General features: G+C 43.4%; 1 protein-coding gene across 3 annotated transcripts; it reads right to left on the reverse strand.

Moving 5' to 3' along the window:
* Window positions 1–202: 202 nt before the first annotated feature.
* LOC111961308 (disabled homolog 2) lies at window positions 203–15484 on the reverse strand. 3 transcript variants are annotated; one of them, XM_023983478.2, is made up of 14 exons: window positions 15249–15484; window positions 7895–8156; window positions 7530–7669; window positions 7278–7376; window positions 6906–7037; window positions 6743–6823; window positions 6339–6362; window positions 6200–6250; window positions 5961–6023; window positions 4502–5104; window positions 3673–3796; window positions 2792–3454; window positions 944–1143; window positions 203–852 (listed from the first exon to the last, which is right to left on the reverse strand). In XM_023983478.2, the coding sequence occupies exons 2-14, from the start codon at window positions 8028–8030 to the stop codon at window positions 781–783; spliced, it is 2388 nt and encodes a 795-aa protein (XP_023839246.1). In that variant the 5' UTR covers window positions 8031–8156; window positions 15249–15484; the 3' UTR covers window positions 203–780. The 3 variants fall into 3 exon arrangements, with proteins under 3 accessions (XP_023839246.1, XP_023839247.1, XP_023839248.1); XM_023983479.2 differs by lacking the exon at window positions 15249–15484 and adding an exon at window positions 11329–11434; XM_023983480.2 differs by lacking the exon at window positions 4502–5104 and having other exon boundaries at window positions 15249–15481.
* Between the last annotated feature and the right edge of the window lie 410 nt (window positions 15485–15894).

The raw sequence follows: 15894 nt of genomic DNA on the forward strand, positions 1-15894 counted from the left end.
GTTATTTCATAGGTGGAATGAAACATTGCACCCCACACAAGTACATGTCTATGAAAACTTGTTCGAATGGCCTACAATAAAACACACATATGAATGTTACCCTGTTTTAGCATCCTAAGGTGAGTAGTCTAGGGATACAGTAATAACCCCCTTAACAAGATTTCCCCGAGAAGAATAATATCTAAGACACGACAGACAAAGATCATAATGAAAGAAATTTGTGTTTAATAAACATTGAGTATTTGCAGGGCCATCCATCCATCCATCCATGTTCCTCCCTTACGAGAATAATTTCATTACAATACATTTCATTCAGTGGCACTGAAAAGCTAAGTGAGTTGGGAACAGAAACAAAAACTACTACTACTGATTGGGCAAGACATACATTAAAGTCCTCCAGCTCATGCATCACCTGATTTACTTAAAGGCACAGACCAACTCCTTGAATTGGCCTACTCCAGGAAGTTTTCACTCATCTTCAAGGTTGCTGAAAACCTGTTTTATCCCCTTAAGTGTATACATTACTGTATTTATGTGGGATACTGTTTTTCCATCAGGAAAGGTTACACATTTCTGGAGTGCATCTTTAAAGTGAAGGTGGTTTGGGGGAAGCTAAGTAACTGACATCAAAAACGGCAGGTGAGGAGTTACTGTGTGTGCATTGGAGCAGGGGCAATCATGTGGATTGTCTGGCGCTTGTTGTAGCAGCTGGTTCTGAAGATCTTATTTGGTCGTAGAGCTTTGCTGCTTATTATCTGGAACTGATGGGCAGGATGTCACTTAGGCAAAGGGGTTTCCAAAGGGGTCTCCGAAGGGATCCGAGCCGCCAGTGGTCTGGGCAACAGGAGTGTTCTGTCGTAAAAACAGTGATACAAAGCAGTACGTTATCATCAATTGATTGGAGTATGATAGGATTCATTGAGATATGAGTCTGTTTCCATACCATTGCTAGGAGTGGTGCTCCAAAGGCATTAGGAGTTGCAGTGCCAAATGCATCATCAAATAGGCTCTGGTTGAGACCTGTTGCTGCTGTTGGAGCCAGGCCTGGGGCTGGATTTGGGGCAAAGACATCCAGGAGCCCTGGAACGGGGGCTGCTGCAGAAGACATGGGAGCAGCTTGCCATGGGGCTGGTTTGGGTGAGTCTAAAGAGACAGGAAAGAATCAGGTGGATTAAAAATAAATACATTTCACAGATACAATACCAGTCAAGTTTGGACACACAATTCAAGGGTTTCTATTTTTACGTTGTAGAATAATAGTTTAGACATCAAAACTATGAAGTAACACATTTGGAATCATAGTAAAAAAAAAAAAGTGTCAAATCAAAATATATTTTAGAATCTTCAAAGTAGCCACCCTTTTCCTTGATGACAGCTTTGCACACTCTTGGCATTCTCTCAACCAGCTTCATGAGGGAGTCATCTGTAATGCATTTAAATTAACAGGTGTGCCTTGTTAAGAGGTAATCTGTGGAATTTCTTTCCTTCTTAATGCGTTTGAGCTAATCAGTTGGTAGGGGTGGTAAACAGAAGATGGACTTGGTCTTTTACCAAATATGGCTATATTATGGCAAGAACAGATCAAAAAAGTAACAGGCAATCATTACTTGAAGGTCAGTCAATCCAGAAAATGTCAAGACCTTTAAAAGTTCAAGTGCAGTCGCAAAAACCATCAAGCGCAGGAAAGGACGACTCAGAGTTACCTCTGCTACAGAGGATAAGTTCATTATAGTTACCAGCCTCATAAATTGCAGCCCAAATAAATGCGTCAGAGTTCAAGTAACAGCCACATTTCAATATCAACTGTTCAGAGACTGTAAAATCAGGCCTTCATGGTCAAATTGCTGCAAAGAAACTAYTACTAAAAGGACACCAATAAGAAGACTTGCTTGGGCCAAGAAACACGAGCAATGACATTAGACGTGGAGATCTGTCCTTTGGTCTAATGACCAACCTCCATGTCTTTGTGAGACAGAGTAGGTGAACGGATGATCTCCGTATGTGTGGTTCCCACCATGAAGGTGTGATGGTGCTTTGCTGGTGATTTATTTATTTCAGCAGCAATACGCCATCCCATCTGGTTTGCGCTTAGTGGGACTATCATTTGTTTTCAACAGGACAATGACCCAACAACTCCAGGCTGTGTAAGGGCTATTTGACTAAGAGAGTGATGGAGTGCTGCACCAGATGACCTAGCCTCCACAATCACCCAACCCAATTTGGATAGCTTGGACCACAGAGTGAAGGAAAAGCAGCCAACAAGTGCTCAGCATGAGGGAACTCCTTCAAGACTGTTGGAAAAGCATTCCAGGTGAAGCTGGTCAAGTGAATGCCAAGAGTGTGCAAAGCTGTCAAGGCAAAGAGTGGCTACTTTGAAGAATCTTAAATACATGATTCCATATGTGTTGTTTCATAGTTTGTCTTCACTATTATTYTACAATGTAGCAAATAGTCAATAAAAGAAAAAAAGCCTTGAATGAGTAGGTGTCCAAACTTTTGACTGGTACTGTACATCAAAAACCATCCTGTAACCCAAGCCATAGACTTCACTGTGCTACCGTCTGGGAAAACGGTACCGGACCATGTTTTTCTTTTTAAACTGCATCGTTGGAAAGGTCTCCTAAGCAAGCATTACACAGTAAGGTCTACACCCGTTGTATTTGGCGCATGTGACAGAGATTTTTATTTAAACTTAGACTTGATATTTGCTGGGGCTAGATGATAAATAGGTATTGGGGGTAATCTCCTATAGATTTGATAGGATTTTGAAATTCCAAATAACCACCATTACCATCCGCTGAAATYTGACTCTGAATTTCAAAGTCGTCGTGATCCGCAACCTCCTGGAGCATGCCCACTTTGCTGGAGAAGTACTGGGCAAATGCACCATCCCCATTAGTGCTGGGGGCCGCTCCAGGAGCCTGCTCCCCCTTCCTGGCCGGGATGGCTGGAGGTTTGGCAATCTGGAAGTCCTTGAACATGTCCTTCCCACTCTTCTTCTCCTTCTCCCCTCCCAGGGGGTCCAGAGCCGTGAAGGCACTGGGTTCTACCTTAGCTGGGGCCTCCTTGACTGGGGGCCGGGGTGGGGGCCGGGGTGGACCTTGTGGCAYACCCTGTGGAGGGCCTCCCATCATGGCATAAGGGCTGGGTTGGAAGGGGTTAGCCATGGGAGGCTGGCCCCAGCCAGGTGCAACCATGGGCCCTGCAGGAGCAGGCTGTCCCCAAGCCTGGGTGACCGGCTGGGCCCCATACGGGGATGGAGCCTGCTGGCCCCAGGGTGCCGGGGGTATGGGAAGGGCACCGAAGGCAGATGGCTGGGGGAAGGTGGTCTGGGGGTTGTGGAGTGTTACCCCTCCTGGCATGGTGAACATGGAAGGTCCTGGTGCTTGGACTCCCCACGGTAATGTGGCTGTCCCATGAATGGTGACTGAAGGGGGACCCAACTGCAATGCTCCTGGAGGAAAGAGGAAGACCACGGGAGAGAAGAGGGTGATCTTTTCATTWAGGTACAATAGGTAGACTGAACAGAACTTAAAACGCCATCTAGTTTGCCTCAAACGCAGCATAGCTAAAGGATGATTTGCGCCAATGCCGATTTAAACAAGCCAATTGTTTTGCTTTAACACAACATGGGTTCTCACTATTTGGAGCCAATGACGCCACTAGTCTTACCCAGAGCTGCTATGGGAGAGGTGGTGGTCGGACTGTTGAAGAGGTCATCAGAGGCAGATGAGCAGTCAGGCTGACTGAGAGCAGCATATGGGTCGGTCCCAAACAGGTCATTGGCAGGAGGAGACTGGTGGTCAAACCGCAAATAAGGCAACCAAATTTACTACAGGGATATTGAACAATTGACTATCCATCGAGGGCCAGTAAACAAGGGAAAACTGTAGTGAGCGCTGAATTAATGACAAGGTTTATATGGATGATAATGCAGTTGAAAAACAATCATACTTCTATACCGTATTCACATTAATATGATAACCTTTAAAAATAAACTTCTATACCGTATTCACATTAATATGATAACCTTTAAAAATAAAAACACATCTCTAATACTTAAGACAAACACCAACACTTACCTCCACATCTCACTGAAGCATGAATGTTAAAGACAAGGAACATATAAATAGATAGCAACAGGAGATTAGCATAGCGGTTACAGTCAAGCAGAGAGGTTGTTAATCTCCAGGRACAAGCAGGTTAGAGAAGCCATGTGAGCACCACTTACATGCAGTTATGTTAGAAACCTATACCAGTTCCAGTTGTATCCCCAGAGACAAAAACACCAACCCTAACATCCTTGTACCAAAACCATGTTGGTAAAGACAAAACAGTGCAATGCTACCCGTTGGCCTGTAGGAATAGAATATGCCAGCATGGTATCCCAGTGCTGTGAAAGGGGGTTGTTGTTAGACCAATTATGGTTTGGGGAGGTGGTGTGCAGACAGACTCATTCTCAGACATGCAGCAACATCATAGGACCTCTATGGAGCTTCACCTTGGCACTCCTCCGACCTCGTCCAGCCTTAGTGCTCTGTGGAGGGGGGCTTATCACAACCGAACCATCCTTGCTAGCACCCACAGGGGCAGGGGGTTGTGGAKCGAACATCACGCCATTACAAAGGAGTGGGCTTTTCCCAGAAATGTCAAGAAAGGGGTTCTGTGGTGAGTGCACAGGAACAGGGACCCTGCTCTCTTCTGTCATCACTCCCCCTAGTGGCCACTGGCCATTACTGAGAGCCAGGATCATGTTCCTATTGGACAACCCGCTCAACTGCTGACCGAAGTTGTCAGRGTCTTCGTTAAGACCAACGCCGTTCCCGATTGGCCTACCCAAGAAGTGAACAGRGCTTTCTTGGTTGTGATTGGTGGARGGGGCTGAGATCAGAGAATTGGGGGGTGCTGATTGGGCAAGAGGGTCATTGCCGAAAGGGTCAGTGTCTGGGGTTGGAAAGAAGCCAAACGTGGAGGAGAAGGGGTTCTCTGTCTGGGRGGTGCCCCAAGGGTTAGGTGCACAGGAAGTGAAGGGATTTCCCTTTATACAGTTCTGATTGCTGTCAACCTCGGCAGAYAGATCCAGCAATAGAATATCATTAGTCTCCTGGTTATCAAGGGAGGGAACGAGAGAGAGAGAAAAATAAAAATCTGTTGCGCTGAAAGAGAGAAGCAACTGTTAACACARCTAAATGAATAACAAAATGACATGACAAGACGGTTTGATTGATAAAGCAACAGTGGTGATAGCTAAACAAACATTTAAACAGGATTCAGAAACTCAACTGTAGGAATGTGCTTTGTCAAGGCACCCGCCTTTGTGTCTGAGGGATTACAAGCATTATTTGGAATGCGTTGCCATTTAAGATATAGCCAGKATTTGACCTTTGTAATCCATCAAAAGTACCTCAAGTTAATAAACTTACACTTATTACAGACAGCCCTTTACAGAGTTGAGTTTGAGAGCCCTGTATGACATAAGATGGTGTGATTGGTTTAAGGGGTGAAGTTACGCAGTTAAGCTATGGTTTGGGGCGAAAGACTCAGATACATCCACAAGGCAGAACAAAACATCTATGGCCAAGGGTAGGACTGAGCTAGCTAGCACCTGAGAGGAACTTTACCAGAGCTTGAGTAGTCAAAGCCACCTGATAATAAAATTGGGGGGGGAAAGATCCTTGTTARGAATAGGAAAGGGTGCAAAAAGCCTCCAATATTGAAAATAAAATACCAGCAAGGTCATTTGTTGTTGTCCGTTCTGTCCAAAGAGTTTACTTCGAAGATAAGCATGGCATAACATAATTGCCAACCATTGGCCCTATCCATGTGTAAAGTCTGTTATGAGCATTTCCCCCAGCTCTAGCACTTAGGCCGTTTCACATTATGAGTATATTCCCAGAAAAAAAAATTTGTCCCATAATAATGTGCGCACATCCAGTGAACCCAACAGCGGGCKGACTTACTGTAGGAGAGTGGATGTCTGGAGGGGTGGACATATCGCCAAACAAATCCAGCTGTTGCACCTCCTAAACAAAAACATATCCATTTGAAGCATCTTAAAAATACTGGATGTATCATAAAATGAGACGCGACAACACCACAGAACATCTACTAGTAGACACTTGTGCCTGGAGAATCCTCTTCTGCATCCACTTTGCACTTTTTTTTACATGTATGATTCCAATATCTTAAAAACACTTACTTTGGCAGTGCCAGCCTGGCCATCGATACTGAGCAAGGCATCACCGCCATTCTGTAAATGAAAACACAGCAGTAGGAGGTCAAGTATGCAGTACGTTGCAGATGAAGCTTATAGTTAGCCAACATACACAGGCACTTACCTCTACWGCATTATTACTCCCATCCTGAAAAGATAGCGCAAGAGAAACATGGTGAATATTCCCATTGGAGGAATGTAATATGTTCTCCATTTACTTATTGGATGCGATTTGTGTGCGATGAGTCATCTCATTGGTATTGCAATGAAAGCATGGTTCGTGGTGCAGGACTAATGAAGCACTAGGGGGCAGTGTTGACTACAAACGTCAGTCACGTGACCTCTGTCCAGTCAGCACCCCCCCATTTTTTTTGTTTTTAAATACCTGGATCATGTTCAGTAGGGAGAAAAATGTTTGGAAACAGGGCTGTACTACCAGAACATACAAATTGTACTTTTCTGTTGAAAATATGTTTTTCTATGCCCTACTGAACAACTCTGATCACAAACCCCACCGTAGTCATTTACCTTCTGTGAGGCCTCGGACTTCTTCTTCATGTTGAAGATGACCTGGAATAGATCCTTTAGGTCAATGACCAGGGGCTCTGCCTATATGGAGAGGAGATGAATGGAGAAACAGTCAGACAATCAACTACTTGCAACAACCTACGCGTGTCCCCGTGCGTCTTACCTGCTGGCCAGTCTTTATGGCGAAGAACTGGTGCTGTCCCTCGGCCCCACACACGTAGCCAAAGGCCCTGTTATCCGTTACGTCTCTGGCGATGAATGAGATCTTATTCACTATGTGCTCGTGTTCTATCACCTGAGGGGGAGAGGAGAGAACTGATTTTAAAAAACAGTCCATCTTCAATAACCTAATAATATAAACACTTGCATTTAGGCCAACATGGAATCTACTCGACTGAGATCATGTCCTGTGAAAATTTCTCTACTAAAGGAATTGTAGTTGTAAAGTTAGGTAGTAAAGTTGATACTCCCCAGCCACTGAGACATGATTTAGATAGAGGAACGTTGGATTAGAACTTCAAACAGTTGTTCTCACCCCTGTTTTCTCATCAATGATCTTGATGCCTGACATGGATATGTTGACCCAGATCCTTTGCTTGTGTTTGCCCTGGGACCGAGAAGCTATTGCCATGCCCTGCAAAGACAACACAACGACATACTAACACACAGCTCATCACCATATGCACACCCAGAGAGAAATTACCATAGAAAACAGACTAACAAAAATCACATTCAATTTGCTCTTTACTAACGTGTACTGTAGCATCTGCATCCTAATATCTGGTACCTTGAGTTTCATCATGGAGTCCTGGCTCATCTTGTCCCCTCGGGCTTCTGGGACATAGTCGATGCCGATCAGCTTGGCCTTGTAYCGCACACCATCACCCTGAAACCTTGACAGCAGGTACTCATCAGTCTTCTCTGGAGCTGGGCAAAGGGAAGGAGAGAAAAGTGATTAATTGGATCAATTGTCACTTTGTCTGGTTGAGAATGCCATCTATTATTCATGACGTAGCCTCAACCATCACRCCACAAAACAAGATGTAAAACTAGACCAAAGGTCAAGTCTGACGACTCAGAAAAAGTATGTTCTGCCCATAACACCAAATCCCTTACGTGGGGAAAKAGGGAGAGGCCCCTTGCATATAGTACCTTTCTTCTTCTCTTTCTTAAAGGGGGTCTTGGCTGGTGCTGTGGAGGGTGTGGTGGGAGGGCTGGTTGTGGAGGCGGGGGTGCTGGAGGGGGCAGCCGGGACCTCAGGTGCAACGCTCTCCMCTTCAGTAGACATGGTGGGGGAGGGGCTAGCCTTACTGGAGTCGGGACAGGTAAACCAAATCAAACGGCAGCTCCTTGTTCAGGCCAGGGGGTCGACTCAGCAAAGAGGCTCAGTACTAGCACATGCTCCGTTATGTGCCTGTAGGAGGGAGGGGGAGATGGTGTGAGAAATATAATGCAACTACACTCCGATGTTAAAGTAACTGTCCAGCGAAAATGTCACTTAAAGTTAATATTCTGTTAACTCAAACAATGTTGTTGACTCGTAATTTTATGCTTTGACCATACAAATGAAATATCAGCAATCTAATCGCATTAATATTTTTAATGAAAGGCATATGGCCACACCATGCCAACACAGAACTGCTTTTTAACATAAAGCAGCAATATTCACATAGAAGTGTGTCATAAATCTGCCACTCATTGAAAGCGTGTCTAAGAAGTGGTAGATCTGTTCTATGTGCACTATTTCTATGCTTCCCATTCTGGAGTCTTTTACAACAGCTTCAAAATACTAGATTTTCAGTTATGGAAAATATATTTCACAGTGGTTTAGATGGTACAATGATCCTCTACACAACACTTCCTTGTTTTGTCCGAAACGGAAAAAAGGCAAACTAGAATTTGAGCAACCGGGAAAAAGGGCGATTTCTGCATAGTGAATCTTTTAATTAACATTTTTTCAGAAAGAAAAATATTACTCATATGACTAATTATAGGTCATATTTCATAGAAATCAGGAAACACTGGACAATTACTTTAAGCTTTTGGAAAATGAATATAAAGTAGGAAATTAGATTTCACATCACAACAAACTTGTTTACAAAAACATTTGTGATAAAAGAATGATGACAGAACAAGACATTACAGCTCCAAACATTTTAAAGATTAACAGCTTCTGCTACCTGAAATCGTCCCCTAAAAGGTTTTGTGAGCATCGTAAAAAGTAATATCCCTATAATGATCCACAATGAGGAGCCATGACCCAGTACCTCGTTCTTACTAACCACACATCATTTTGACCCTTATAGTAGCCTTGCTGTAACCCATTGATAGCCATGCATGTAGGGATGGGAGGTGATTCAACTCTGTGGGGTCTTTAATTAAGACAATGTGTGTGGGAAAGGAACACCTGGAGGGCATCAGAAACAGCTGCGCAACTAGCCAGGGACACACACTTCCTCCTTCGAACAGTGYGTCCTGTCAGTCATGTGATTCACATAGGGCAGAGGCCCTGTCCATTCCAACTCTAGGCTGTTATAAAGATCTTAGGATGACAGGCTGGGTGTTCAAATTAAAGCTGTTCCATGTAACCTACAGTGGCTTGAGAAAGTATTCAACCCCCTTGGCATTCTTCCTATTTTGTTGACTTACAACCTGGAATTAAAAGATTTTTTTGGGGGGGGGGTTTGTATCATTTGATTTACACAACATGCCTACCACTTTGAAAAAGCAAAATGTATTTTATGAAAAACAAGAATTAAGACAATACAGAAAACTATTCACCCCCCCCCCAAAATCAACACTTTGTAGTGCCACCTTTCTCAGCAATTACAGCTGCAAGTCTCTTGGGGTGTCTATTAGGTTGGCACATCTAGCCACTGGGATTTTTGCCCATTCTTCAGGGCAAAAGTGCTCCAGCTCCTTCAAGTTGGATGGGTTCCGCTAGTGTACAGCAATCTTTAAGTCATACCACAGATTCTAAATTGGATTGAGGTCTGGGATTTGACTAGGCCATTCCAAGGCATTTAAATACTTCCCCTTAAACCACTCAAGTGTTGTTTTAGCAGTATGCTTAGAGTCATTGTCCTGCTGGAAGGCGAACCTCCGTCCCAGTCTCAAATCTCTGGAAGACTGAAACAGGTTTCCCTCAAGAATTTCCCTGTGTTTAGCACCATCCATCATTCCTTCAATTCTGACCAGTTTCACAGTCCCTGCCGATTAAAACCATCCCCACAGCATGCTGCCACCACGCTTCACTGTGGGGATGGTGTTCTCGGGCTGATGGGTTTGCACCAGACATAGCGTTTTCCTTGATGGCCATAAATCTCAATTTTAGTCTCATCTGACCAGAGTACCTTCTTCCATGTTTGAAAAGTCTCCCATATGCCTTTTGGCGAACACCAAACTTGTTTGCTTATTTTTTTCTTTAAACAATGGAATTTCTGGCCACTCTTCCATAAAACCCAGCTCTGTGGAGTGTACAGCTTAAAGTGGTCCTAACGACAGATAATCCAATCTCCGCTGTGGAGCTTTGCAGCTCCTTCAGGGTTCTCTTTGGCCTCTGATTAATGCCCTCCTTGCCTGGTCCATGAGTTTTGGTGGGCGGCCCCGTCTTGGCAGGTTTGTTGTGGTGCCATATTTTTTAATAATGAATTTAATGGTGCTCYGTGGGATGTTCAAACTTTCAGATTTTTTTTAATAACCCAACCCTGCACTTCACAACTTTGTCCCTGACCTGTTTGAAGAGCTCCTTGCTCTTCAAAGGGGGTGAATACATACGCACCACTTTTACATTTTGTTATTTCCCCCCCCTCCTTTTTTTATTTTATTTTTAATTTCACTTCAACAACTTGGACTATGTGTATGTCCATTACATGAAATCCAAATAAAAATCAATTTAAATTACAGGTTGTAATGCAACAAAAAAAATAGGAAAAACACCAAGGGGGATGAATACTTTTGCAAGGCACTGTACTTCAGGAAAAAATGMTCGAGTATAATCCATTGTGATAAACATTGCTCCTCTTTCAGTAAAGTGAAGACCGTAAGAGGCAGAGCGAGCCATGGAACACCAAGATATTATGTTAAAGGAACACTCAGCTATTCTGGTTTTAGAGAACGTAGTGACAGCTTCTTAGGAAGTCACACTCAGCTTGGGTCACCCTATCTGAGGCTAAAAGACAGCTGGGTACCACCACACTGTCCATCTGTGTGCAACTTGGTCCTCTGGTTATGGTAAGAGACAACATTTGCTATTAACAACTATAGCCACAGTTCATTATTACTAACACCATCACAGCTATAACTAGGCCCTTCATGACAAACAAAGACAGAAACCGAGCACAGACAGAGTAGCCTACAGTAAAATAGAAAGTCAGTGGTCGACCAGTACTGTAAACTGCAAGAGGAGACTTGACTGCCAACAGACAGAGCTCTGGAACCATCAACACTCACAGCTGGATTAGGGAACAAAATGGCTTCTTTCTGAGAGTGAACAAGAGAAACACTACAACAGCACATTATAACAACCACCACAGGTTGATATYAGCAGCTAAACGCCAAGCATTTATTTTCCATATGACACATACCTTCAGGGGCACTTGCAGATGCTGCGTAGATCGCCTCGCTACTGGAAATTAGCCTCGACTACGGCAGAGGAGAGCAAAGGTTGGGAGTGAACAAAGGTTGAGCTATTAAATGAAGTTAATCTTACGCTACCTGGTTGGTGTTTAAAACTGGCCATACGCTCCAGTAATCTCATAACACACAGCTAAAGGACAACATGACAGTAGAGCGTGCAATCCACCCTCAGCAACTGTAGTCTAAAACCTTAAAAGGTGAGAAACAGACTGCTGCTAACTTTGTCAATCGTTTGTATTCATTGACAATGTATAGTAATGTCCAAGGACGTGACTGAGGCAGGATCGAGAACAGGCCTGCTAAACTCTATTTCTACAAAATAGTGTAACTCGGGAATAATGAGATGTACAAGGTCAAGAACCAATGTTGCCTCAATTTTTCAGCACTGAGCAAATTTCAGATCTGCTGAGCACAAACTTCCAGCTATATAAACTTACAGCCATTGCCAATTAGGCTTCTGCGGCCATTTCATCACAACGTAGGCCTACCAGAGTGGCCTACCATCAAAACAATGGAGAAAATGAATCCCCTAACATTTTTACATGGAAATAGCTGTTCTATCATTCRGCCTCCAGTAGAAGCCAATGTGGTGTTCAAGCCCGTCTCAAAATACAACACTGCCCCTTTAAGACAAAAATAAATGCTCTTTACCAGACTTGCTTTTCAAAGATGCCTGGAAATGTACACGTTTTGTGCTCTTGTAGGAAGCAATYGCTCCCCTATTGCTGACTACAAATGATCTAAAACTGGGTGAATAACTCCCCAACTAACAAAGGATATGAACAAAATGAGCACACGTGGCTACATGCCGGTCTCGCTTGGATCTCAAAACAAGCRTCATGGCAATGATCTATTTGCATTTAGGCTTTTTGCAGCTCTTATTGGTTGAGCRAGGCATTTAAACCTAATTGCCTGTAAGTCGCTCTGGATAAGAGCGTCTGCTAGATGACTAAAATGTACATGTTATGCCGCACAGGTCTGTGTAGAGTACTGGCTGAGTTGTGCGTGTCAGTGCAATAGTATCCTACTCCGATGTGTTCTGCCTACAACAAATTCTCTTGCATAGTAACTTYTGGTATGTTGCATTGAAAGTGGCTGTTGATTTGATCACAATTGCCACAGTGAAGGGAAACGTTGATAACTCTAGAAAGTTTTCCCTGTTAACGCTAGAAAGTTAAGTGAAGTTCAATCTTGTGCTTTTCTCAGTGGGCTGATATTTCTTCTGCGCGGCAGTCTCGGGCTACTGCTCGCCCGCTTACTCGCGGCGCTTAGAGAAAACATTTCCAAGAACCTCATGTATGACACAGCTCCAGTTGAATTCCCGCCACTCTACATAGAGGCCTCTTGTAGTCCTCTCTCAGGGTCAGTCTGGCGGGGGGGGGGGGGGTTACTCATAAAAACAAACAGTCCATTTCCTGAAAACAAGTACAAAGCTGACAGTCCACAAGCTCTTGTAAAACCAGTGCACAGTGACTGCTGAAGAGTAGTTAACATTAACTTGACTCGTCAGGTAAAGTCCAGCTCTGCACAATTCCCCTCTGATGACTGGTAAACACGTTAACAATAAAACTAGTGGGAGACTGGAAGCTGTTTAAACGATAGTCAAGGCAGCTCCTTTAGTACCCTTTTTCACACTACTGTGCCAACCTGAACCGCACTGACTTGAATATTTATTTTCACATTGTCTTGTTCAGGACTGTTCCAGCCACTACAGGGGATGCATAACCAGCCCAGTACACGTTTCTTTGGCTAGACTCAGTAGGGTGAAAAGCCTTAAATGAAACGATTATATAATGACTGTCCTCAGTCCCAGTTGTCCTCAAGCGATTGGACTAGTCCATATTCTATTAAGATAGAAAATAAGCTCTTGGGGACATTTAGTGCATCAGGCCTGTGTGTCAATATCACCTTTAACCATCTAAAGCAGTGATATAATAACACTTACAAACTTCCATTAGAAGTATGCAGCTCTTCTAAACCAAACTAATTTCAGCATGTGAAAAGTCAGATGACATGCTTTGCAGAGCTACGGTGGCAAATGTTGATCTAATATCTTCTTCCAAATCAAGTTTATAATTGCACGCACACTCGAAACCACAGCCAAATCTCGCTTTGCCAGCAATCATTTGTATTATATGGCTTGCATCACAAGAGCGACAGCACCAAGACAATAAAACGTTCATGCATTTGTTTCTGCTATGAGAGCAGATTTGTCGACCTTGAACACGCCAAAGTGCATTCAAGGTCTACAGAAATGACTAGAATAGTTTTCCAGTCATCATATGATAGCTGGAGACAGGGTTTGATTGCACCCCCCACTTTAAAACACACGTAACCTTTGGACCCATCGGTCACTGAGTGTAAAAGTTCTCACACGTTACATGTGTGTTTACCGGGCCTCTATCACAGAGGAAACAATTATGTCCCTAATAGCCGATAAGTTATCAGATAACAAGAAGCAGAAAGGGTTTCCTTTCCAAACCAAACTACTGACTAGATAACCAATCAGAKCCCAGATAGCACCACGTGACTGAATGGGTCATCTGTGGATCACAACACACCACAGTGTTTGTGTGTGTCAAGTCAAAATCCMAAGTAAATGGGCAAGAAGAGGATTATTGGGATACTGTCAGCCAGGGTTGAAAGGCTGAACTACCTTTCGGGTGGTGGTTACATTAGGCACATGATGCTAGCTGTTCAGTAACTACCATGGACTGACAGTCCCAGTGACTTTGCCCTAATAAGAGGCTGTGTCAGCAACTTCAGAAAAAAGCTAATTAAAGCAACTTCTCAATGTCAGCATGACTAACTAACCTGACAGTAACTGCAGGAAGAGACTGCACCYATCTAAGAACAGACAAAAACCATTGGCATCTCCTGAGCGAATACTCAATGCCACAGCTTTAAAAAGGTGAGAGAAGGACTAGCCAGCAGTGTGGTTATTTGTAATTAGGCATTTTAAACCTGCTAGGGGACCAACTTTCCAAACACTGGATGGTTAAGCTACATCAAGAACGCCTACCATMTTTTGGATTCTTCAACTAGTTAGGCTGAAGTCATACACACAATAAATATTTTTTWAAGAAAAGATTTACACTAAGTCAACAGAATGGCTGCAAAAACGGAGAGAGATGTCCCAATCCTGGGCGTTGTGTTGCTTCATTAGAAGGAAAAGTGAAGTTCTATTCAGCACATCTGGAGGAGATCAGGGCATGAATCAGACACTCAATAGGATGGTGAAATACCACAACTGCAGCCTAGACCCACTGTGGATACAGACAGTGGCCAAGGCTACAAAGACTACATTCCGACATCGCCAGACAACTGTCTACTAGGGATACTAACAAATGCTGGAAGTATATGACTAATTATCTATGGCATTTCATATACACGCAAATATCCAGTTATGAAAAGAAGTATAAGGATAAATATGGTTGCGCAATGCAAAAGAGACTATGATAACCCATTTTGGTAGGCCCATGAAGACGGCCTTGTTTAACAGATAAACATCTTAGGTCCCCAAAACATGATTTTAACGTAGTTTAAATATAATATTCAACAAGTTGTCCCGAAAAAAAAAAAAAGAGATCTTACTCAGCCGAAGTATATTTTCAGAAAGCTAAAATAGCGACCTCCCACAATTACCTAGCACTAAACCATTACCTTAGCGACGTGTGCATAGCGCGCACAGCTGGATCGAATGGAAAAATCATGGGGGCTTCTTGGATTTGTTTGATCCAGCATGTAAAATATAATTCCAAATGTATTACTTTCTATTTTAAAAGTGAAGCATTCCGTGACAGCGAAACACAAATAGCATTCCCTGCCTGTGAATTTGTGGATGCGAAAGAATGTGGATGTCACGTACCGTTAACAAGCGCTCCAGACAGAATTATTCATATTCGAGGTTTGTCTTCCAGTGTTCTGAATGTTATTCAAACGCTATCTAGACCGGTCGACACGTCTCCTATCCTCTATGAAGGTTGAATCAAACACCGCTTTTTCAGAGACGTGTTGGAATCAGATGTTTTCCGCTAAGAAGTGGCCCAGAACGCGCCGCTATGTGGTGAATTGGCGACTCCTTCTACCTCCCAATTTAACCCCTAGCAAGCCAGAACGTCAGGAGGCACGTTGCGCCTGTATAGGCCGCACAACTACACCAATCAATGATGAGACCAATAGGATGATWGACATGTAACCATTATTTCRTCCATCATAACCTGCAGTYYGACGGGTTTAGGGTCMTGAAATATTGTGTGGATGAAGGGCAGTTGGGTGTCGGGCGGGTTGAATAAAGATTAAACAACACATTAGAAAACCATAAATGTATCRTACATGTATCATTCTTGTGTAATTTATATTGATAGCCTTAAATAATGAAATAAAAACTAAATGTAGCCTTTCTGGCAWTAGTGCATAAACCTAAACTTTAGGGCCTTACTGTATGCGCGCCAAATATGCCAATCACCAAATGCTTTTGGGAATGGGGAGAAAAGGGAATGTTGGAGGCAATA

The sequence above is a fragment of the Salvelinus sp. IW2-2015 genome, linkage group LG4q.1:29, assembly GCF_002910315.2.
Source record: "Salvelinus sp. IW2-2015 linkage group LG4q.1:29, ASM291031v2, whole genome shotgun sequence".
Lineage (NCBI taxonomy): Eukaryota > Metazoa > Chordata > Actinopteri > Salmoniformes > Salmonidae > Salvelinus > Salvelinus sp. IW2-2015.